Source organism: Myxine glutinosa, chromosome 2 (genome assembly GCF_964187855.1).
Source record: "Myxine glutinosa chromosome 2, kmMyxGlut1.1, whole genome shotgun sequence".
NCBI lineage: Eukaryota > Metazoa > Chordata > Myxini > Myxiniformes > Myxinidae > Myxine > Myxine glutinosa.
This window is the reverse complement of record NC_136262.1, coordinates 197,571,520-197,595,575: the sequence shown is the minus strand read 5'-3', so window position 1 is coordinate 197,595,575 and position 24,056 is coordinate 197,571,520. Positions and strand designations below refer to the sequence as shown.

At 47.1% G+C, this 24,056-nt stretch overlaps 2 protein-coding genes across 2 annotated transcripts in view; one reads left to right on the top strand and one right to left on the bottom strand.

The window, feature by feature from the left end:
- The window catches only part of LOC137420953 (phosphatidylinositol 4-kinase type 2-alpha), a 76,876-nt gene extending 53,292 nt beyond the window's left edge, over positions 1-23,584 (top strand). The window contains exons 8-9 of the mRNA XM_068106498.2: positions 21,686-21,745; positions 21,848-23,584. Of these exons, the coding sequence (XP_067962599.1) occupies positions 21,686-21,745; positions 21,848-22,000 (213 nt within the window). The 3' untranslated portion in view covers positions 22,001-23,584. The remainder of the gene's footprint in view (positions 1-21,685; positions 21,746-21,847) is intronic.
- The window catches only part of ST3GAL5 (ST3 beta-galactoside alpha-2,3-sialyltransferase 5), a 1,112,943-nt gene that overhangs the window by 947,328 nt on the left and 141,559 nt on the right, over positions 1-24,056 (bottom strand). The window lies entirely within an intron of this gene.

Here is a 24,056-nt window from a genome sequence, read left to right as displayed (position 1 = left end):
TTTATGGCCCACCAGGCCGACTGCGTGTGGTTCACCTGTGGGGCATCGGTGCCCTGTGGCCAAGGTCCGCCAGCAAGATTTCGGGCCCTCATGGCCGGTTCCAGCAGAGGGGCCATGCCCCAACCCATGGGGTCCATCAGTGGTGCTCGGCCACAGACATGTGGTCCACAATGTGGTGCATCGATGCAGACAGCTGGTTCTGGGAGTTCCGGGCGCACAATGGCCGACTCAAGCACGCTCCCCTCGGCGTCCAATGGCGCACAGGTCATGTGGGAGACAAAAGGGGGACAAGACAAATGAGCAAGGGGTAAGGTCACTAGGGTACACATCAAACAAGGCAATGCAAGGTGAAATGCGTACGGAGGGCGAAGTCAGAAAGCTCGTCCCTACCGTACGTCACCCCCCTGTCACCGACACTACCCTTGCCCTTACCCCATATGTACAAAATCTACACATTACCAATCCGTCGCTACCGTCACGTCTTCCCATATTTCCCTTATACCAAATTCGTCTTCACAATCCCACTATCCAAAATTTGCCATCACCAATTCATGATCAATCCTCATAAGGAGGAAGAGATGGAACACAAAGCACAATGACACACCCACGTCATGATGCGTCTCACAATCCAAAACATTTGCATCAAAAATAATTAAACATGGCATGGTGTGGAGTACCTGTCACCTCAGGTGAGTGGATGCAGATGGTGCGAGGAGACTCCAATCCTAACTATCCTCTTAATGACTTCAACACACGTTACACTACCCGGGGTCTTTCCCTGCCAATCCATTGGCCACTTACACTATGGGTTCTAAAAACCAATTCCCATTGACCAAACTGTGGTGCTGCTCAATTTGGGGTCTCACTCCCCCGATTCATCTCCCGGTGCCCTTGCACAATTTCTGGGCTGTGACGTGTAGCTCTCCCAGCAGGTCTACCCACCTGCACGCCTCCACCACTGTAGTTGCCACCCGAGCTTACCTAGCTCCTCGCCCTAACCTATCTAACTGGGGAAGGCCCCTCCTGGCTCTGTCACCCCACTCGGTGCCCTCTGGCACTGGGCTACCCGGGTCCGTCCTCCGGATCCTTGGGCCCCATCCACAACAACTACTACCGGCTCCCAGAGCCCACCTGCGGCCTCACCTGGCCGACATCCTCACAGTGGTGGAGTGCCCAAACCAACTACACACACTAACAGGCTACACGCCCAGCCATTTCCACAACACTAATGCACCCATCCAATCGCCATTCTTCCACCCGCACCACAGATGCCAATATCCAACCACAATTTACCTATACCCTCTACCTAACACTTACACTACCCGCCCCGGGTATTCGTGATGGGGGTCCACTCTTCCCCCATTCACACCTCCGCACCATCCACTCCACTCCACAGTTTCCACCATACTCACTCCACGACCATCCATTCCAATACTCCAGATATTCCACACTACCACATACACCTGTTGTTGCACACCTGTGCAATCACACCTGGTGCCACCTGCACCCTCCTTCTCCCTGGACCATTTGGTCAATACAACTCACATCACCATCACCATCACTCAAACACTGCTCCATCCACCTGTCCAGTTGCACACCTGTGCAATCACACCTGTTCCTTACACACTTTTCACAATACACTTCTATACACCTCCAACACTCACACGGCATCATCTCATCTAACTGTTGCCCTGCTAACTTAGTGCTCCCTGTCTTCCCTTTAAACTAAGCACATACCACGTCATTATCATCCACACTAATCTACCTGCGTCCCCAGTTACAGGTATCATTGTCACTAACTAATCTTAACGTTACCTAATGTCAAACTCTAGGGCCCTACACACGATATATCCTAACCCGCCCGGCTAGTTTTCACTGCCATCAACCCCATAAGACTAGTGCTCCTTTTCCCCCCGCTGTGAGGGGTGGTGGATTGGCCATCCCACCACATCGGGGACGTCCCACTATCAATTTTGCTTACCAAATTCCAACCAATCAAAAATTTCCAATTACTGCCAATTCCATTCACTTTTCTAAATTTCGGATCAAAGCCACTATCAGTATCACCATCATCACAGTCCGCTATATCCTAGCCTCGGTGCGTCATGACATCATTAAACTCGGCTTCATAAAGCCGAGCAATGAATTTGGGTGGTTTGGTCGCCTGCAGGTTGAATCCGTCCGGCTTTCGGTTCAAGGGAGGTGGTTTGTTCGGGCCGAGATTCCACGCACCATCTCGGCGCGGTACCTTACGGTCCCGGGCCCGATGGCTCAATCTCCCCCGGTCGGAACCCCATCCCCACGAGGGGGCACCGTTCCGCTTCCTCCCACTTGCCCTTGAACCGGACCGGTCGCCTCGCCCGACAAGGCCCGGACTCGACCGTGCGGGGCGGGGCCAAGCCCGAATCGGCAACGACACTTCGAAGAGAAACGACGCAGCTTCGATCCGCGCCGGGCCTCGCATCCAACAAAGGGCTCCTCGCACCGAGTGCTCGCATCGGCTATCCGTCGCTCTAACCGCTAACCCGGTTACCGTCGATGCTTCACCGGCATGCTCACACGCATACGCTACCCCTTTCACCCTCACAAAACCCGGCGTTCCAACGCCGTCCGTACATTCCACCAACGCTCTCCCTGTTACACACCACACCTCTCGCGCACACTCTTGCGCACACCTCGGTCCACACCTCTCCTCCGTTACGTCCTCCGTAACTCACCATGGGCGTGCACTCTTGCATCCACCCGCTAACGTGCTCGGATGGGCTCTCCCACACTCGCGCTACCACCAACCCAGGTGTGCTTCCTCGCACACGTTCCACCACCACCTTACTCTCCGTGTCACACTCACCCTCGCACGTACACTCTGTATTGCTCTCACTCCCTGTGTCACACCCCGTACACCCCGACGTGCATTCTCGCTCGCACTCGGTATCACACTCGCGCTTCGTAACACGCTCACCCTTTGACGCACACTTTTTCCTCACACGCATGCCATTTTTACTCACACGGGACCCTTCACCAACGCCCGGATGCCTCCTCGATCCCAAGCGCGCGAAAATTCTTTTGTCGCCAAACATCCTCTTACAAAATCTCCCCGCACAATACACAGCACGTCTCACCTTCGGGGTTCTTCTTCCTCCCTGCACCAAAACCTGCAAACTCTTTATTTGGTTAGTGAGCACATCATTATGAGTTGAGCACCGACCTTGTACATATTCCATCACCTCCTCCTGCCGCGAGTGGTTTTCTAAGTCCCCGGTCTCTTCAATTTCAATGCCCACTTCCGCTTTTTCTTTACTCACCTCGACGACCGCTGGCTTTAATAAAATTCCCTCTACCTCATCGGTCGCCGGCTTTTCCAAACCCCGTGTCGCGATTTCTACCCCCGTTATTGTACCCGTGCTTTTCTCAACTTCGTTCAACCGGCACTTCTCGACCCGCGTTACCTCCTCGTGCACCCCTGGGACCCTCTCGCCCACCATGCGGTCTCTGTCCCTCTGCTCCCTTTCCTCCCTATCGGCCCTCATTCCGTTCGTTGTTGCTTCAATTTTTGCCATCAATTGGTCCATAAAAAATCGCATGTACTCTGGCATCTCTGGCTCGGCTGCCGCGACCACGTGCGCAGCGCAATTTGGTGCTGCTACGGTCACGGGCGCGGCTAAATTTGGTGCCGCTACACCCACGTGCGCGAGGACGCCATTTTGTGCGCCTGATACCCCCTCAACCACATCCTCCATATACATTTCCCCGAGGTCCTGGGTCGATTCCACCCCGTCTATCTCTCCCACCGGCATCCCGTCGCCTTGACCAGCCATGGCGCGATTTCAAAATTCGGGTTTTGCTTTAAAACACAAATTTTCAGCAGCTCGTAATTTTAAGCGCGCTTTGGGCCTCGTATCTCACTCCCCGACACCAATTTGTTACTGTAATAACACAATTGGTGTCCAAAATTTGGGCTAAATAAATTTAGTCCCAGGTTCGAATCCCAACTCCTGACTACCAATTTGTTACGGACCGCGGATTAGATGTTATTTTGACCGAGCGGTGGTGTAACCGCGGCCGAACAGTTATTCCCCGACTAAAACCCGATTCAACCCAAACGTTGGCCGTATCGCGCCACAGCTACTCAATCGGGAAAACTCTAAAGCGACCGAATGCAAAGAGGAAGAAGACGTACAGAAGAGTAACGGGATTTATTATTTACACACACAAGCAAAAAGGAGCAGTCACGATTATTTACAGGGACATGAGACGCAGGTGACACAGTGAAGATTACTAGCTTATACAGACTTAGTTACTACCCAGGACAGAACAAACAAAGACACTGACTCACACGGGGAATTGCAGAGTGGATTGCTGGAAGGAGGTGTGTGGCTGGAGGGGGGGGGGGGGGGGCGGCACGGAGCTGGCTGGAGCTTGATCCCGCACGGGACGTCGGGCTGGACCTCGACGGCCGCTGATGCCACCGAGCCTGTCGTGTGCGCGGAGTCACGGGTCGGAGCTGCTTGTCTCAGTAAAAGCGCATCTGCTCTGGCGACCCAGCTCTTTCTTTGGACTCAGTAAAAGCGCAACTCTCTGACGACCCAGCTCTTTCTTTGGACTCAGTAAAAGCGCAACTCTCTGACGACCCAGCTCTTTCTTTGGACTCAGTAAAAGCGCAACTCTCTGACGACCCAGCTCTTGTCTCCTCCCTCCTTGTCTCAACTCCTTCGGGAACGCCCCGCCGGCGGGTTATATAGGCCCCGCCCCTCGACCTTTGCGAACCTCCCCCAAACGCTCTTCCTCCGCCCTCTCAAGCCAAACCCCTTGTTCATGGTTGGTCGAGTGGGGTTGGCTCACTCCTCCCCTCTCTGACGAGGTGGGGATCCGCCTTTCTCCCCCAACCCTGCCTCGTGGCCAATGGTGGTTGAAAAAAACCGCCCAAAATGCAGTTGGCCATCGAAATGAAATGAAAGGGGACCTATTCTTATTTCACTTGGTACAATGGAGTATTTAAGTTAATGGGAGACACAGCCTTACCCTAAGACACATAATAAGATATAAGCTATCGAACAGGGGCATTCTATGATTGGCTGACGTGTATGCTTATGGACTAATTACCGAGACGCCCTTTTTACCTTTATACAACTCTGGAGGCAAGAGGGGCCATATCCAGCCAATGGTACACAGCAGTTTACCACAATCCAATACACACAATAAAAAAAATGCCATCCTCTTATCCGCAACAATATGTATAAAATGTATTATAAGTTAGCATTAATGTTTGGTTGGTGGTTGCTCGGATACGCAGTGCAGCGTGGTGGAATCGGTTGTGGATGACAGTTTGAGTCGATGGTTGGATGGAGGTGCTGTGTAATGGACATGTCTGTCGGGTGGAGTATTTATTGCTTAGTATAGTGTTACATAAAGTTATTTATGATTTAAGTTATTAGTTTGTGTTAATATTTTAAATATAAGATGTAATTCGATAAGAATGGCAGTTTGGGTCGATGAGTGGATGGACGTGCTGTGTAATGGACTTGGCTGTTGGGTGGAGTTTTTATCGCTTAGTATATTGTTATATAAAGTGATTTATGATTAAGTTATTAGTTTGTGTTAATCTCCCATATCAAACTGTGTGTGTTCGTGTTCGTGTTCGTAAGGATTGGTTTTAAAGGCTTTGAGTCGTGCTTTTTGAGTTGAGTAGGGAATTTGAGTTGAGTTGGGGGGGGGGGGGGGGGGGGGTTAAAGGTCAATCTTTGAACACGACTGTGTCCACTGATTAATATACAGTACCTAAAAGACTATGAGGACTCAAAAGACCCAAAGGACTGAAAAGACCCAATCGACCCAAAAGACCCTGAGGATCCAAAATATCCAAAAGACCCCCAAGGACTCTGAAAATCCAAAATACCCCAAAGTCCCAATGGACCCAAAATACCTCAAAGACACAATATACGCAAAAGACTGAAAAGACCCAACATTTTGAAAAGACCCTAAGATCTCGAGGACCCAGAAGACCCAATAGACCCCAAACACCGAAAATACCCGAAGACCCAAAATACCCTGTATACTGTTAAAGAAACAAAAGACCATGAAGACCCAGAAGACCCCAATGACTCTGAAGACCCAAAATACCCTGAAGACATAAAATACCCCTAAGGCCCAGAAGACCCCAAGGGCTCTCAAGACCCAAAATACCCCAAAAACTCTTAAATACCCAAAAGACCACAAAAGACCCCAAATACCCAAAATACACCAAATACCCTTAACGACCCAAAAGACCACAAAGGCGCAAAAAACCCTTAAATACCACCAAAGACCCAAAAATACCCCAAAGACCCTTAAATATCCAGAAGACCCACAATTCCCCAAAGACCCATAAAGACACCGAAGACCCAAAACAATGAAAAGACCCCAAGACACTTAAAAACCCATAAATAACCTGAAGGCCCAAAACACAAGACCCTTAAAGACCCAAAATACCCCAAACACCCTTAAATACCCAGAAGACCCAAAAGACCCTTAAATACCTCAAGGACCCAAAATATCTCAAAGACCCAAAATACCCCAAAGACTCAAAATACACCAAAACACCAAAAAGACCACAAAGACCCCAGAGACCCAAAATATCCCAAAGACTAAAAAAAAAAAATCAAAAAGACCCAGAAGACCAAAAAGTCACTGAAAACCCAAAATACCCCAAAGACCCTTAACGACCCACAGAAGCAAACAATCCAAAACACCAAAAAGACCCCAAAAACCCTGAGGACCCAGTGGAACCCAAAGACCAAAATTACCCCAAAGACCCAAAATACCTAGATGACTGAAAAGACCCGAGGACTCCAAAGATGCAGAGGACCCAAAGGACTCAAATGACCTAAAAGGCCCAAATGAACCAGGAGATCCCAAGGATGCAAAACAGCTTGAGCACCCAAATTAACCAGAGGACCCAAAAGACCCTTTGGACTCTGAAGACCTAAAAGAAGAGTAATTATGTCTCTTCTATTGTAAATGTAGATGGTGGCTTGCAAACCGAGCCTCAAGTTTGGTGTACGGAAGCAGTTTTTTTTTAAATTACAATAAATACATGGCGTAGGGAAGTGAAATTCGCTGAACGTGACGCGCAAAGTGTGCGGAGTAAACTGAGTGTTCATTTACGTCTATAGGATGTCAATCCCAAACACCAAAAATACCCTTAAAGACCCTGAGGGTGCAGTTGACCCCAAAGTCCCAGATGACCAAAAAAGATCCAGAGGACCCCACAGATCCAGAGGACCCCACAGATCCAGAGGACCCCACAGATCCAGAGGACCCCACAGATCCAGAGGACCCCACAGATCCAGAGGACCCCACAGATCCAGAGGACCCCACAGATCCAGAGGACCCCACAGATCCAGAGGACCCCACAGATCCAGAGGACCCCACAGATCCAGAGGACCCCACAGATCCAGAGGACCCCACAGATCCAGAGGACCCCACAGATCCAGAGGACCCCACAGATCCAGAGGACCCCACAGATCCAGAGGACCCCACAGATCCAGAGGACCCCACAGATCCAGAGGACCCCACAGATCCAGAGGACCCCACAGATCCAGAGGACCCCACAGATCCAGAGGACCCCACAGATCCAGAGGACCCCACAGATCCAGAGGACCCCACAGATCCAGAGGACCCCACAGATCCAGAGGACCCCACAGATCCAGAGGACCCCACAGATCCAGAGGACCCCACAGATCCAGAGGACCCCACAGATCCAGAGGACCCCACAGATCCAGAGGACCCCACAGACCCAGAGGACCCCACAGACCCAGAGGACCCCACAGACCCAGAGGACCCCACAGATCCAGAGGACCCCACAGACTCAAATGACCCTAAGGACCCAAAAGACTCAAATGACCCAGAGGACACAAAAGACTCAAAAGACCCAGAGGACTCAAAAGACCCAGAGGACTCAAAAGACCCAGAGGACACAAAAGACCCAGAGGACACAAAAGACCCAGAGGACACAAAAGACCCAGAGGACACAAAAGACCCAGAGGACACAAAAGACCCAGAGGACACAAAAGACCCAGAGGACACAAAAGACCCAGAGGACACAAAAGACCCAGAGGACACAAAAGACCCAGAGGACACAAAAGACCCAGAGGACACAAAAGACCCAGAGGACACAAAAGACCCAGAGGACACAAAAGACCCAGAGGACACAAGACCCAGAGGACACAAAAGACCCAAAAGATCCTAAGGACGCAAAAGAGCTTGAACACCTAAAAGTCCCAAAAGATCCTAAGGATGCAAAAGAGCTTGAACACCTAAAAGTCCCAAAAGATCCTAAGGATGCAAAAGAGCTTGAACACCTAAAAGTCCCAAAAGATCCTAAGGATGCAAAAGAGCTTGAACACCCAAAAGTCCCAAATGAACCAGAAGACCCAAAAGAAGAGTAATTATGTCTCTTACATTGTAATTGTAGACGGTGGCTTGCAAACTGAGCCTCAAGGTTGGTGTATGGAAGCGTTTTTTTTTGTTTTTTTTTATCACAATAAATACAAGGCACAGGGAGGTGACATTCACTGAACGTGACATGCAAAGTGCGCAGAGTAAACCGAGTGTTCATTTATGTCTGTAGGATATCTAATAAATAAAGAAGATTATGAGCACACCTGACACAAGGCCCAGGCTTCAGACTTTGGCACGCTCATGCAGCTGCACCGTCAAATAAACTGTTCCAACCCGTCATTTTTGACGGGCTTTTTACTAGTATATATATATGTATATATATATATATATAATCGGGAGATTAAATCGGACGCGGACGTAGTTTCAGGACTTCGATCTTTAATTTGACAAGCTTTCCACCAACAAAGGTCTTCCTCTGAGTCTACAAATACAGAAGGCATGTATATCAGTCAAGTATGTATAGTGATATGTGAGATATGTGTAGAAAATGCATACAAAAGGAAGAGCCACGCCAAAGCTCACTCACCGGCCCCAAGTTCAACGGAAGTGAAGCGTACCTTACAGTTACCGTTTGCGTTAGTTCCGGTTTGTTTGTTTTTTTTTGTATACAAGATCGAGGCTCGTGAAAGAGCGAACATTAATCACACAGAAAGACAAACCGACACATAAAACATATAACATCGGGAGTGGTAGACAAGATGGGGAGAGAGGGGGAAGGACACAAACACAACATTTGAGAGCAGGGACCGAGAGACATGGAGACATGGAGACATGGAGACATCGAGAGATCTGAGAGAGGGCGAGGGCTTTGGGGGGGGGGGGCATGGGAAGGGGCGGTGGGAGAGGTATAAAACATATGGACACTGCCAGGACTTCCAGGAAAGAAGTTGGAATTTCAAACAAGGTGGATCTGGGGTGAATTAGCAGGGGTAGAAAAGATCAAGGTTTTGGATGGGGGAAGATAAGAGATGGTGGTGAACAGCTGTTTTAAAGACCTGGAGGGAGGAGTGGGATTGAAGGGAGTGTGGGAGTTTGTTCCAGAGGCGGGAGAAAAGAGGAATGAAGGAGTGAAGGTGAGCAGAGAGTCGAGATTTTGGCAGTTTAACCATCAGAGGCTTGCTGGCACATCTTGTGCGACCTGTAGGAATATTTGGGGGACAGAGCACAGAGAGAGCTGGGGGAGCAAGGCCGGAGAGGAGTCGGTAGAAGACAGAAAGACCACCTACCTGCCTGCGGTGAGTGAGTGAAAGGCCCTCAGAGATAGCTTCATCGCGGGAGATTCCAATGATTCTGAAAGCTTTGGTTTCAACAGCGTGAAGCCGAGCTAGGTGTGAGGCAGGAGCACCAGCCCATAGGGGAGAACAGTATTCCATTGAGCTGCGGATGAAAGCCTTGTATGTGGTGAGGAGCTCAGGTGTGCCTAGGAAGGACTTCGCACGACGGAGGATGCCCAGTCGGTGACTGGCTTTGCAGGCCAGCTTGGAAATGTGGTTTTCCCAAGAAAGATCATGGCAGATAGTGAGACCCAAAAGCTTGAGCGACAGAACTTCTTGGAGAGGATTGTTGAGAAAGTAGATGGGAGGGTTGTCCAGTCGATCTTTTCGGAGAGACATAGTAAGAGTGTGAGATTTGTCAGGATTGAATGACATGTTCCACTTGTTTGACCAGTCTGTGATTTTGTCCAAGTCTTCAGAGAGCGAGGAGGCTGCAGATTGCCGATCTGAGGGAAGAGGAATGGAGTGGCAGAGAGTGGAGTCATCAGCAAAGAGATAGAGAGGATTTTCCAGAGAGTCGGAGAGATCATTGATAAAGACCAGAAAAAGCACAGGGCCCAGCACACTGCCTTGGGGAACTCCAGCCTGAACAGGAAGGGGAGATGAGAGAAATCCATTCAGGGCCACACGTTGACTACGACCAGAGAGGAAGTCCGCAAGCCATGCATGGAGATTTCCATGGATACCATAGGAGTAGAGTTTGGTGAGCAGAGCTGGGTGCCAGACCGTATCGAAGGCACGTGATATGTCGAGGGAGACAGCTCTAATTTCCTGTTTGGCATTGAGGACCTCCATCCATTGTTGAGACAGGAGAAGCAGCATGTCCAGAGTAGAGTGACCTGGTCTGAATCCAAATTGATGATCAGAGATCAAGCCATTGGAGAAGAGGAAAGATTTCATATCCGAAGCAATGATGGATTCTATGACTTTGCTGATAATTGGGAGCAGGCTGATTGGTCTGTAGTTAAAAGGATCTGTTTTTGCACCTTTTTGTGTAAAGCGGTAATGTTTGCTGATTTCTAGGATGCTGGCAGATGACCTTGAGCAAAAGATAGGGTGAAAAGAACAGAGAGAGGGTGAGATAGAGTGGCAGAGCAGGATTTTAGGACCCGTGGGCTGATGCCGTCTGGTCCAGTTGCAGAATCAGAGTCGAGGTTAGACAAAAACTCCTCCACCTTGTCAGGAGAGAAGGACACAGAGTCCAAGAGCAGTTGGGTTCGACTGGGAAAGGTGGGAACAGAGAGAGATGGGTTTGGGACTAAAGATTTTGAGGCAAACACAGAGTTGAGGCATTCGGCTTTGTCACGTGCGATGTCAACTGTGTGGCCATTTGAGGTAAGGGAGGGGATGGAGGGGGAACAAACACCAGAAACGGATTTGACCAGACGCCACCAGGATTTGGAGGAAGGAGACAGGTTTGAGAGTTCGTTCTTGAGTGAGGAGAGATAGTGCTTCCTGGCACTCCTGAGGGTAGACACACACTTGTTCCGAGCTTGGTGGAAGGAACTGAGATTGCCTTCAGTTGGATTAGCCTTCCAAGAGGCAAAGGCAAGTTGTTTCAGGGCAACTGCCTCACCACAAGATTCGGTGTACCATGGACGGGAGGAAGGGTAAGACAACTGAAGACGAGATGGGATAAATCTGTGCATGAGAGAGATCAGTTTGCTTTGGAAGAATTCCCAGGAAGAATTGATGTCAGAGGCAGTGGAGATGGGAGACCAATCCAGACGATTGATGGCTGCTTGAAGCCTGTCCCAGTCGGCCTGAGTGAAATGCCAGACTCTTCGACGCTGAGGAGGCTCTCTGAGAATGGCCAGAGAGATGTCCACTTTGACAAGCACATGATCAGAAGAACCGATTGGAGCAGAAGAAGAGCAGCAGACATTAGCAGGGAAGTTTGTCATAACCAAGTCTAGAAGAGAAGAAACTCCATTGGCTGAGATCCGGGTCGGGAAATTGACAGATTGTGTCAATCCCAGTGAGTCACAGAATCCTTTGCTGAGGTGCCATGACTGGTGAGAGAGGAACCCACACCCAACCAGGTGGCATGATGAGAGTTGAAGTCACCACATATGAGGAAGAGAGAGTTGGGATGAGTGGATAGAAGTTGGTCCATGTTGTCAGAGAGTGAAATGTAAATTGAGTCATCACTGTTTGGGGGACGGTACAGAACACATATGAACAAAAGGTGGGAGCGGAGAGGAAGCCGTAGCCAGAGGTACTCCTGGGGGTGGGGTGGAGAGAGGGCAGTGCAAGGAGAATGAGGAAGAGAGTTTTTGATAAAGATAGCCACCCCACCACCAGGACGAGGCTCAGGTCTATCATACCGGAAGTGGGAGTAACCAGGAAGAGATATTGAGGAATCAGAGACATCTTGAAGGAGGAAAGTCTCTGTTAAGCAGATCAAGTCTGGATTGTCAGAAGCAACCTGTATGGAGAGATCAGTCAGGTTTAAGCGAAGGCCCCGGATGTTTGAGGTCCATACCGTTAAAGAAGAGAGAGGGGGAGCATCGGGTACAGGACAGGGGAGGGGAGGAGTAGGGTAAGATGAAGGATGAGAGGGGGAGGTAGGGAGAGCAGTTGATAGTGTGTCAGAGATTACAGAAGTGTTCCAAGAAAAGGAAGGATGAGGAGGATGAAAGGTTTGGTGGTGAAGGGATGAGGCAGAGTGAGGGGTTGTTTGAGGGGGGGCATGGGACAGTAGAAGGTTGGGGGGGGTGGAGGCATGAGATAGAAAGGAGTCGAGGTGGGGAGGAGGCAACTTTGAGGAGGGGGGAGGAGGGAGAATTTGAGAGGAATGGTATGGGGGGAGATTTGAATGGGAGGAGTTGGGGGGGAGTTTTGAAGGGGAGGAGTGAGGCGGGAGTTTAGGAGGGGAGGGGCAAGGGGGGAGTTTAGGAGGGGAGGGGCAAGGGGGGAGTCTAGTAGTGGAGGGGCAAGGGGGGAGTTTAGGAGTGTCGGGGCAAGGGGGGGGATTTGGAGGGGAGGGGCAAGGGAGGAGTTTATGAGAGGAAGGGCAGGGGGGGGAGTTCAGGAGTGGAGGGGCAAAGGGGGAGTTTAAGAGTGGAGGGGAAAGGGGGGAGTTTAGGAGTGTAGGTGCAAGGGGGGGGATTTGGAGGGGAGGGGCAAGAGGGGAGTTTAGAAAGTGGATGATTAATGAAAGACGAACATTGATAACAAATTGGGTTTGTTGTGATTTTCAAGTTAGCAATCCGATTCAGAACGATGGAGGAGGGATGGAATGAATGTGAATTTAGACCATGTAGTGAGGGAGACGTATAAGATATTGAATTTCTTTTTTTTGACGTGGAATGAGTTGGAGAGGAAATTGAGAAAAGCCTTTTAAATAGGAAGAAAAACAGCGTGTTGTAATATACCACTGAATAAACCACTGAAGGGGAAAGGTTAAACATATTTAAAATAATATTTAAACAGAACCGTGAACAATCTTATATGCACAAAATACCAACGTGGGGAGGGCCGAGAGGGACCACCACGAGTCACGTGAACAGAGCAAAAGGTGGATGGCAAGGAGATAATGGGGGCGGGGCGAAAAGCACCGTGATACACCTGGACAGAAAGTACAGGATGAGACAACGGCACACGTGGAGAAAGGAAAAAATAAATGTTTTTTTTTTTTTTTGGGGGGGGGGGGGGTGTCTGTGGGGTGGGGTGGGGATTTAAAACGTTAGACAGAGAGTATTACGTTCGGTGTAGAAGGGAAAAACTGAGAGCCAAGCAAAACACGATGTAGGGGACTTAAGTTAACAAACACCGACAGGGGTACAAGGCCGCACACGAGGCGCAGAACAGGATTAATTAATTACGAGTTACAGGAAATTCAAACCAAACCTAACTATAAACAAACAATAAAGCATGGACGATAAAGTAACGAGTTGAAATTTGACAAACACACGAATGAAAAAATAACCACTTTGGATGCCCGGAGAGAAACCAAGCCTCCAGGTCGGAAGCTTCAACAACTAGGCCGCGTGGCCGCGCGCGGCACGAGATACTCGACTATTTTTTACAGGTATGAAAGATTAACCCCGATAAAACTACCGAGGGACACTTAAAAGGTACACACACGTAAGATAAACAGTTTAGACAAGAATACAAATGTGACAATGACTTAGCTTCGAGCGTGCGTGAAGATCGTGGAACAGCTTCGAAAATCCGTGACCGCCCCGATCGAGATCTGATATACAAATATAGAGATATGCATATACAAATATGCATATACAGGTGCACGTGCATATACAAATATAGAGATACATACATACATAAACAAACAAGCATATATTCATATACCATTTATATTCATATAATATATTTATATATTTATATAAATGACATATAAAGGTAGAATGAATGAATGGGTGAATGAATGAATGAATGAATGGGTTACGGTTAACAATTTGATTGGGTTGATGTAGGAACATGCTTTAATCATCAAAATTTATGCCATGAGGGATTTTTGTCCGAAGTTTATGTATCCAAAAGGACTCACGTTTCAGAATCGTGGTGTGTGATCGATTTGTGATTGATTCAATGGCAGAGATTTGAATGTCATTTATAGAGTGATCCGGTTGATTAAAGTGTATCGTGTAAGGTAGAGATTTGCCCTGACTGGTGTGGAAGTTATTGATTTCTGACCGGGTGTTATTAAATCGTGTGTAGAGTGTATTCTCAGTTTTTTCCAACATATTGTTTGTTGCACTTTTGGCAAGTGATTAGGTATATGACCCATGTAGATTTGCAGTTCATATAGGAGGTGATGGGGAATTTTTGTCCAGTGCTAGAACTACAAAATTTGTTTCCTTCTAGTAAATGCTTGTGAATAATACATTTTTTTGCTGTGCATTTATAGAAGCCAGGGATCCTAGTTTGTTTGTCGTGGGGCTGTGGGTGCTTTGCTTTTACCAAGAGGTCCCTGAGTGTCCGACCACGTCGAAATGATGTTAGTGGAGGTTGAGGAAATGTGGTGCCGAGTGTTTCTGATTGATGGAGGAGAGGAAGGGCCTTATTCAGAATACTTGGCAATTGGGATGAGGTAGCAGAGTAGGTGGTTACCAGTGGGACACGGTTAGTTGCAGGTTTGGGTTTGTAAGTCAGAAGGTCTGCTTTCGGTATGCGTTTTGCTCGGGTTATTGCTTCTTTCACAGAGTGAGGGTCATAGTTTCTTGCAATGAAGTGTTTCTAATTGGCAGAGAGAAGTTTCTTCTGCCATTTTTGTTGAGCAAATGCGTCTTACTCTGAGTGCTTGACTGTATGGTATGCTTGCAATTGTATGTTTAGGATGAGATAAAGAAGGGAGAAGGTAAGAGTGAGTGTCTGTTGGTTTGGTGTATAGTTCTGTTTCGAGTCTGTTATTTTGAAGCGTGAGTGATGTGTCTAGAAAGTGAACTTCGGACTGTGAGCTGTCGAATGTAAACTTGATGGTCGGATGAATCAAATTTAATTCATTTTGGAATTGTGTGAGACTACGGGGGGATTTTGACCAGATGAACTGGATGTCATCAATATAACGTACCCAGGATTTTTCCAAGATGCCGTGATGAGGTTGTGCATTGATCTTGGCCTCTATCATTCCCATGAAGATGTTAGCATATGACGGTGCAACAGGGGTACCCATAGCGGTACCTTGAGTTTGAATGTAATGTTGTCCGTTGAATTGGAAATTATTCAGTTTGAGTGTCAGTTCTAATAGGCGCATAAGGTCTTGAGTAGGTGGTATTGGGACTTGTCGTGTACACCACCTACTCAAGTCGTGTACCTTCCTGCTGCCAATGTTACTGAGCATGCACTTTGTGCATGCTGCACCGTTCCCAAACCTCCACACAAATAATATCTCTCCTCCTGCAACAACCCCCACAATCTCAAGTTTACTGGTGACGGCAACACGTCATACGTTTCCCGCAACAGGAAACAACAATATTGGCTCCATCCTCCAAATCTCTTGCCACTTCAATGTCCTCACCCGCACACCTTCCCACCTAGTCGAAGCACCTTGCTGTGCCTGTCTGACTGCTTTCACATATCTCCCCTCCCCCTCCTTTCTTCTCACCTCCCTCTCAACCATCTTCCTCCTCTCTTTCACACATGCCTTTCCCCATCGCTCATGCTTTATCCACCCCAAGCCATGCTTCCGGTGCTGTACCATCCCCACGACCTCCTCATGTTGCAACCGCTCCTCCATCTCATCCACCTCTGCTCTTGCAATCCACTTCCGACTCCTCTTCTTCTCTGGGAGAGCATTCTTTACCACTGAATCACTTGAATCCCGCAACATCATGAACTCCTGCACCCTCACCACCTTAAACTCCTCGGTTAATGGTCAAGGGAAACTGGAGTTTTCCACACTGACCATAAAAGGACGAGAGGGGGACCTGACCCCCTCCTCCCCACAAGCTTTTTTGAAATACCAGCTTCTTTCCTGGAAGTCCTTAGTGTCCTTGTGTTTTATGCTTCTCCCACCCCTTCCCACACCTCCTCCCCCCAAGCCCTCTCCCTCCCACAGATCTCCTGATGTCCCTGCTCTCAAATGTTGTGTTTGTGTGCTTCCCCTTCTCTCCCCATCTTGTCTACCGTTCCCCTTATTATATACTTTGTGTGTCTGTTTGATATATATATATTTTTTTTTGTGATAAATGTTAGCTCTTTCACGAGCCTCGATCCTGTATACAAAAAAGATACAACAAAAAAAAAACTGGTCTTTATTTTGATTACATCTCTATATCTGCGAAACCGTTCAATGGAAAAAATTCAAACACAGCTCATTGTGAAGTACTCCCCATGAGGAATGAGATATGTCAATGATTATGTCATTGGTGCCTTCATTATGACGTCATTATTCGACAAGTATAACGCTTGATCCGATCAGTACGAATTATTTTTCTCTAGCTGTTGGTGTAATGGACACGATATTTTCACAATGGGAGCGCATCCTCCTGTAGATTAATTAAATGATAATTGTGACGTCAGAGGTCACGTAGTACAGGCGTCATCTTGGGGAAAAAACTGAAAAATGTTGCACCTCTATATCTCCGAAACCGCTCCATGGAAAAAAATTGAAACGTGGCTCATTGTAAAGAACTCCGCATGTGGAATAGGTGTTCAGGTTAGGTGCCTTACGATGACATCATTGGTGCCTTAATTATGACGTCATAATTCGACATGGACAATGCTTAGTCTGATTAGTTTGAAATTTATTGAGGATAATTTACACAACAATTATATTGGAGAATATAAATGTATGATGTCATCGCTCACGTGGTCTGGCAGCCATATTGGATCAAAGAAAAAAAAACCCTTCAAAAACAGAAGAGTTGGCTTGCACCAAGTCAACTGCACAGGGTAAGTATTCTTTGAATACTATCGAGTTGGCGATGTGCTTGTCACTATAACAAACCATTTTTTTTGGTAGAACAACAGGAAGGGATATGAATAGACATGAATCACTGCTAGACAGGTGAGGATGGTTTATAGAAAGTGTTAGATTGATATTAGGAAGGTCAAAGGCACCAAATATATATATATATATATATAGAATTACGTTTTAAGGCCATTTTCCCCCAAAAAGAGAACCATGACAATTACAACTACATATGGGCAGGGTGCAGCCCGAAGTGGAGATCGGTTTCTGAGGTTTGGGACATGGAATGTAGGGACAATGACAGGGAGATCAGGAGAAGTGGTGAAAGTATTGGTCAGAAGAAGAGTGGACATATGTTGTGTGCATGAGACGAGATGGAAGGGAAGTGGTGTGAGAATGGTGAAGGGTAGGCAGGGACAGAAATACAAGTTTGTGTGGCAAGGGTGCCCGGAAGGCGTGAATGGTGTTGGTGTCCTGTTTTCTGAGGAGTTTGTAGACAGTGTGGTGAGTGTGACTAGAGTGAGTGATAGGTTGATGATGGTGAAAATGATGATTGGAAAGCTCTTGGTGAACGTCATATGCTCCGCAGGTTGGTCGAAGCGATGAAGAGAAGGACAAGTTCTGGTGTGCGATAGAGAAGCTGATGGAAAACGTGAAAGATGAGGAAATTGTTGTGGTGGGAGGAGACCTGAATGGACATGTGGGAAGGAGTATGGATGGTTTTGAGGGAGTTCATGGGGGTTACGGATATGGTGTGAGAAATGGAGAAGGTGAAAGGATTTTGGAGTTTGCTGATGGAGCTGATTTGTTGATTTGTAATACTCAGTTCCAGAAAGAGGATAATAAGCTTGTTACATACGTAGTGTGTTCAAAAAGTATCCGACCTTTATTTTTCGTGCGTAAAAAAAAAGAAGCTAGGGAGGCGTTGATTGGTGCACGTATGTAGGCGATCCTAATGCGCACGCGTGAATTTTTTCCCACCTGCAGAAGCTGTCATTCGACGGCAGACCGCCGATGAGTGAGGACATGTAAGTGAGCGCCTCGGATTTTCGTTTTTGACAAAATGACGGAAAAACTTGAACAACACTACTGCGTCAAATTTTGTGTTTCATCAAACTTGCATCAAAACTGCAACTTGGTTTCTGCGTCGTACCCATAAACCCAGGACTCATCGCCAGTGATCACTGTGTTGAGGAAGCTGGGATCGCTGTTCACAGTCTCCAGCATGTCCTGTGCGATCTCCAAACGGAGTTGCTTCTGCTCAATCGTTAGCAGCTTTGGTACGAACTTCGCTGAGATTCTCCTGAAGCCCAAATCCTCCTTCATAATGGAATGAACGGTGTTGAATCTTGCGGATCGTTTCCACTTGGGAATCGCCAAGCTTTACACAAAATTTGATGCAGTAGCGTTGTTCAAGTTTTTCCGTCATTTTGTCAAAAACGAAAATCCGACGGCGCTCACTTACATGTCCTCACTCATCTGCGGTCTGCCGTCGAATGACAGCTTCTGCAGGTGGGAAAAAATTCACGCGTGCGCATTAGGATCACCTCCATACGTGCACCAATCAACACCTCCCTAGCTTCTTTTTTTTTACGCACGAAAAATAAAGGTCGGATACTTTTTGAACACAGTAGTACACGTCAGGTGGGTCGACGACAACCGTTGACTACCTGATGGTGCGTAGGCGAGATATGGGGCCACCTCCGGGACACAAAGGTGATCCCGGGGGAGGAGGCTGTTTCACAGCACCACTTGGTTGTCTGCGACATAAGGGTGAAAGGTGCGAGGACAGCTCGGCGGGTGAAGTACCAACCGAGAATGAAGGTGTGGAGGTTGAAAGAGATGACAGTAAGGGAGGCATTAAAAGAGAGGCTGAGTAGGGTAGAGGATGATGTGGTTGAGCTTGAAAGTGGTTGGATGTCAATGAAAGCTAGTCTGTTGGGAGCCGTTGGTGGATGGACAAAAGGACCACCGAGGCACTCGGAAACATGGTGGTGGGATGATGAAGTTGGAAAGAGGATTGACGAGAAGAGGAAGAAGTTCAAGGAGTGGCAGAAGGCGAAGGGTACGGGAGCAGAAACAGCAGAGCATGAAAGTTATAAGGCAGCCAGGAAGGCTGCAAAGAAAGAGGTAGCAAAGGCGCAGGAGGCATGTAGGAAAATGTTCGGAGAACGCTTGGATTCGGAAGAGGGTCAGAAAGCAGTATTCAGGATTGCAAAGCACATAGCGAAAGAGAGGTGTGATGTGATGGGGGTGAGTTGCTTGAAGGATGAAGTGGGACAAATTGTTGTCGACCCAGATGGAATTAAAGGAAGATGGAAAAGATATATGGAAATGCTGTTGAATACAGAGAATTCACGGGATGGCAACATAGAGAGTAACCCAGTTTTAGGACCGCCAGAGAAGATAACTGAGAAGGAAGTTGAGGAAGCGATAAAAGCAATGAAGAGTGGAAAAGCGGGAGGGCCGACGGGAGTTGTGGGAGATATGTTGAAGGCAGCAGGAAGTTGGCGTGTGAAGAGAATGACAGAGATCTGTAATCTGGTGGTGAAAGAAGGCCGCATTCCAGTGGATTGGGAACTGAGTACCCTCGTCCCTCTATACAAGGGGAAAGGTGACCCTCTGGAGTGTGGCTCGTACCGAGCGATAAAGTTATTGGAGCATGGAATGAAGGTATTGGAAAGGGTGTTGGAGAGGAGGAGAAGGAAGAAAGTGAAGATCGATGAAATGCAGTTTGGATTTATGCCAGGAAGAGCAACGACAGACGCGCTTTTCATTGTGAGGCAGTTGCAGGAGAAGTACATGGAGAAGAGGAAGAAGTTGTTTTTGGGGTTTGTTGATCTGGAGAAAGCATTCGATAGGGTTCCACGCAAAGTATTGACATGGGCATTGAGGAAGTTAGGAGTGGAGGAATGGTTGATCAGAGTAGTGATGGCAATGTACAAAAGAGCGCGCACAGCTGTAAGGACGAAGGACGGGAACAGTGGTGAGTTTGAGGTGAAGGTGGGAGTGCATCAGGGGTCGGTACTAAGTCCACTACTATTTGTAGCTGTGATGGAGGTGCTGGTTCAGAACGTAAAGGAGGGTTTACCATGGGAGTTGTTGTATGCAGATGATCTGGTGTTGATTGCAGAAAGTATGGATGGACTGAAGGAAAAGATGAACAAATGGAAGGAATGTATGGAGACAAAAGGTCTGAAGGTGAATATCGGAAATACGAAGGTGATGGCAAGTGGTAAAGCATGTGGTGAGGTGGAAAGAACTGGGAAGTGGCCGTGTGCTGTGTGCAGGAAGGGTGTCGGAGTGAACTCCATTCAATGTACAATATGCGCTGAGTGGGTTCATCAAAAATGTAGTGGTCTGAGAGGGTCATTTACCAGTGTGGCAGCTACATTCAAATGTAAGGTGTGCACAGAGGGAGCTGCAGATGGAGGAAATGTTGAATTGGATCTTGGAGACGGCGTGAAGCTGGAAGGTGTGAAAACATTTTGCTACCTCGGAGACGTGCTGAATGGAGAAGGTGGATCAGACTCGGCAACGGTTGCTCGAGTGAGATGTGCATGGAAGAAGTTTCGGGAACTGAGTGGCGTGCTGTCGAGGAGGAGAGTGTCGCTGAAGCTGAAGGGAAAGGTGTATGCTGCATGTGTGAGAAGTGTTATGATTTATGGGAGCGAGACATGGGTAATGAACGTAGAGCAGCAACGAAGGCTGGAAAGGGTGGAAATGCGAATGGTTTGATGGATGTGCGGAGTATCGTTGAGAGAGAGGAAGACAAATGATAAATTGCGAAAGATGATGGGAATATTGCCTGTGATTGATGCTGTGAAGAGGAACAGGTTGAGATGGTTTGGTCATGTGTTGAGGAAGGATGAAAGTGACTGGTTGAGAAGAGTGATGGAAATTAATGTAGAAGGAAGTAGAGGACGGGGAAGACCGAGAAAGACTTGGCTAAAGATGGTGGAAGAAGAAATGCGGGCAAGGGGGTTAACAAGGAGAGATGCAGAAAATAGGGCAAAATGGAGAAGATTGTCATGGGGACCGCAAGGCTAACCCCCGCTCTAGCAGGGAAAATGGCCTTAACATGCACGTTGTGTTCCCCGCTGGAGCTGGGGTTAGCCTTGCGGGCCCCATGACAATCATGGTTCCCTGTTTGAGGCAATGTTTTTGTGGCCGGATGCCCTTCCTGACGCCAACCCTTGGTCGCCTCTTACGATGTGCAGGGATACGGTGTACCTATTCTAAATCGGGGTACACACCGGGATCATTCATCCCAGCAAGCTGGTACTCAATTTGCCGACCTCAGAAGGATGGCAGGCTGAGTCAACCCCCCCTGCCGTTAATTCAGCGATCGACCGGGATTCGAACCCAGGATCCTAGGATCCCAAGCCGGCACCCTAACCGCTAAGCCAACACCAGTCAGTCACCAAGAACAAACAAATATCATGTGAGAGAGGAGTGCAAGATGGTGGTAAATCGCTGCTTGTGTTGCATGCAAATTTTGTCTCAAAGTGCTATTTAAAAAATATTATTAACCCCCTCCTCCCCACAAGCGTACACAGGCACACACTGACACGTTTTTCTTGCATCTTTCTTGTTAAAGGAGGACAAAGGGTTCGACAAAGTCTTATTTGAGAAGCAGATGTCCGTAATGAGAGGACAGGTAATTGCACTAGTCAATTTTTGCATCAAGTTTCGATTAATTTGCAAAATAGGATGATATAACTGTGAACGATTCTTTTAAATTGATGTTGTTCTTTTCCAGATCTTGAACCTTACTCAGGCCCTACAGGATGGCAAAACTCCTTGTGAACTCGTCAATATGCCGTCTATGGTGGTGGAATGCACGGAAAGGTCCAGAAGCCCAAACTTCATTCAGAAAATAACCAGTCAAAGGCCATTCTTTAGTAGCTGGTAACCCAGCCCCAGGCTTGATCTACACGGGTTCTGTGGGACCACCAGGAATGTTTTCACTGTCTCATGCCCATCTTGTGGAATGTATGTTTAGTGCACAACTGCTCAGGAATGATAATTCCACTTCCAAAGCAAAACAAAAACAACAATAAGCTTGTTCTGCATGAAACAAAATCCCTTGTGTATTACTTGTGCATGGGATTCCAAAGGAAGTATCTTTCGAAAGCCAAACAGATTTATTTTGAGAAATACCTAATGTAACCCCGATTAAAGATGTCGGTGATTTTGCTTTGACATGAATTGTAATTTTATATAAAGGCGGTTTCTCTTTCTGTGGGCGCGGGGTAGAGGGGAAAGGGTTGCTCTTTGAAAGTCCCTTTGATCGGAGACTTTTCATGGTCCAGAGAGTGCACCTGCATCTAAGTTTGGAAACTTCTAAAAGTGTGCTTTAACTTCAACAAAAAAAGAAAGCACGAACTCCTTTCCCCTCTCCCCCTTTGTATCACAGAAGTGCTGCAATTGAATGAGTGAAGGGTATCCTAAAGGAATATAGATATTTCAACACTGTAGATATTTATGGTCTGAAGTTTTGTTTTTGAAAGCGACGCATTGTTCTGTAATCTTATTTATTATTGTTTGGGTTTTTTTTGTTTCTGCCGCCCTACACCCTCCACCCCACTACCCTTGACTGCCAATCACTCCTGATTTCCTTTCATCAAATAAATTGGTTTTGGACCAATAATCGATTCTCACAAGCGGTTTATCTTGATTGTCACTTGCTTTTTAACTTTGTACTTTTACGTGAGCACATTCTCAAATGATTTAACTCGAGCCTAGGTTATTGTTGAGGTTTTTGTAAGGAGTGGCAAAACTACACTTTTGTTGGAAGATTGTTGGATGTTTGCTGGAAGGAGAGTTTGGATGTCTTAAAGGTGTTTCCCTCACATGGTTGGAGCGTTGTATTTTTTGGAAATAGTCCTTCCTACTTTGCAAGGAAATCACTTTTTGATTATTTTTAGTATTGTTAATGACGCTTAGTATTAGAAGCACTTAATTACTATAGTTGAGCGAAGATTTTTGTGTGCGTGCGTGCACTTACCTTTGTTTACATTTTTTTAAAGGTCGGTTTCTTTGCTAATCGACACCTGTTTTGAGTCTTGGTCCATTTATCCGTTTGCATTTGGTCCATGTACTTGAATGTCAATTTGCCTTCTGTCGGGAAGACCGTATTACGAACGGCACACTGCTCGCACTTTCACTTGTACTTTTATTTCTTGAAAGTGATAAATCCAAGCTGCAAAATAGCTATTTGTGCGAAACGCTTTCATCAAATATTTAAACTACGTTTTTTTTTCTTTCTAAACCCCAATACAACATCTTCCTGACTCCTTTTTAGACCGAGTTAAAGGTTGCCAGTTTTGGTTTCTTCATACCTTATGGCCTTTATCTGTTGCTGTCTAATCTAAATGAACGTACTGATTTCTACAGCCTTGTTAAAGTAACTTGTGTAATGAAATTTTAGCCAACGACTTTGCTTGGTCTGCCATGTGTAGTTATAAAAAAAACTTAATAAATGACTGATTACTGACCTGCTTTTCTGTTTTGTTGCTGAAGCTTAGCTGGTGTACAATCATGATGCATGTGCCATACTGGATGAGATTCCTGTGTTCTTTCCACCGTATATTGAAGTCCTTGTGTTGCTGGTCTCCACTTGATTTCACTTGATGCTTTTCCTCTCTCTGATTCTGGGTGCAGATCTGCCATTCCTGTGTTGCATCAGTCCCACCTTTGAAACCTCCGGGGTAGCTTCAACCTTTGTTTTATAATCCCGTAGGCCCCCTGGCAAGTATAGTTGAGATCGGATAAGCAACAGCCGAATGTATCGACCACAGACATGTAGACTGACAGACACCAAGTTGCATATTTTAGTATGACAGTATATACGTGAATGCAACGACAGTAAAACAAAGCATATGGAAATGCAACCGATTATAATCCTGTGTGATAATGGATTATCTATTTATTACGTACTCCAATAGAGGTTTAAGATCCTCTGCATG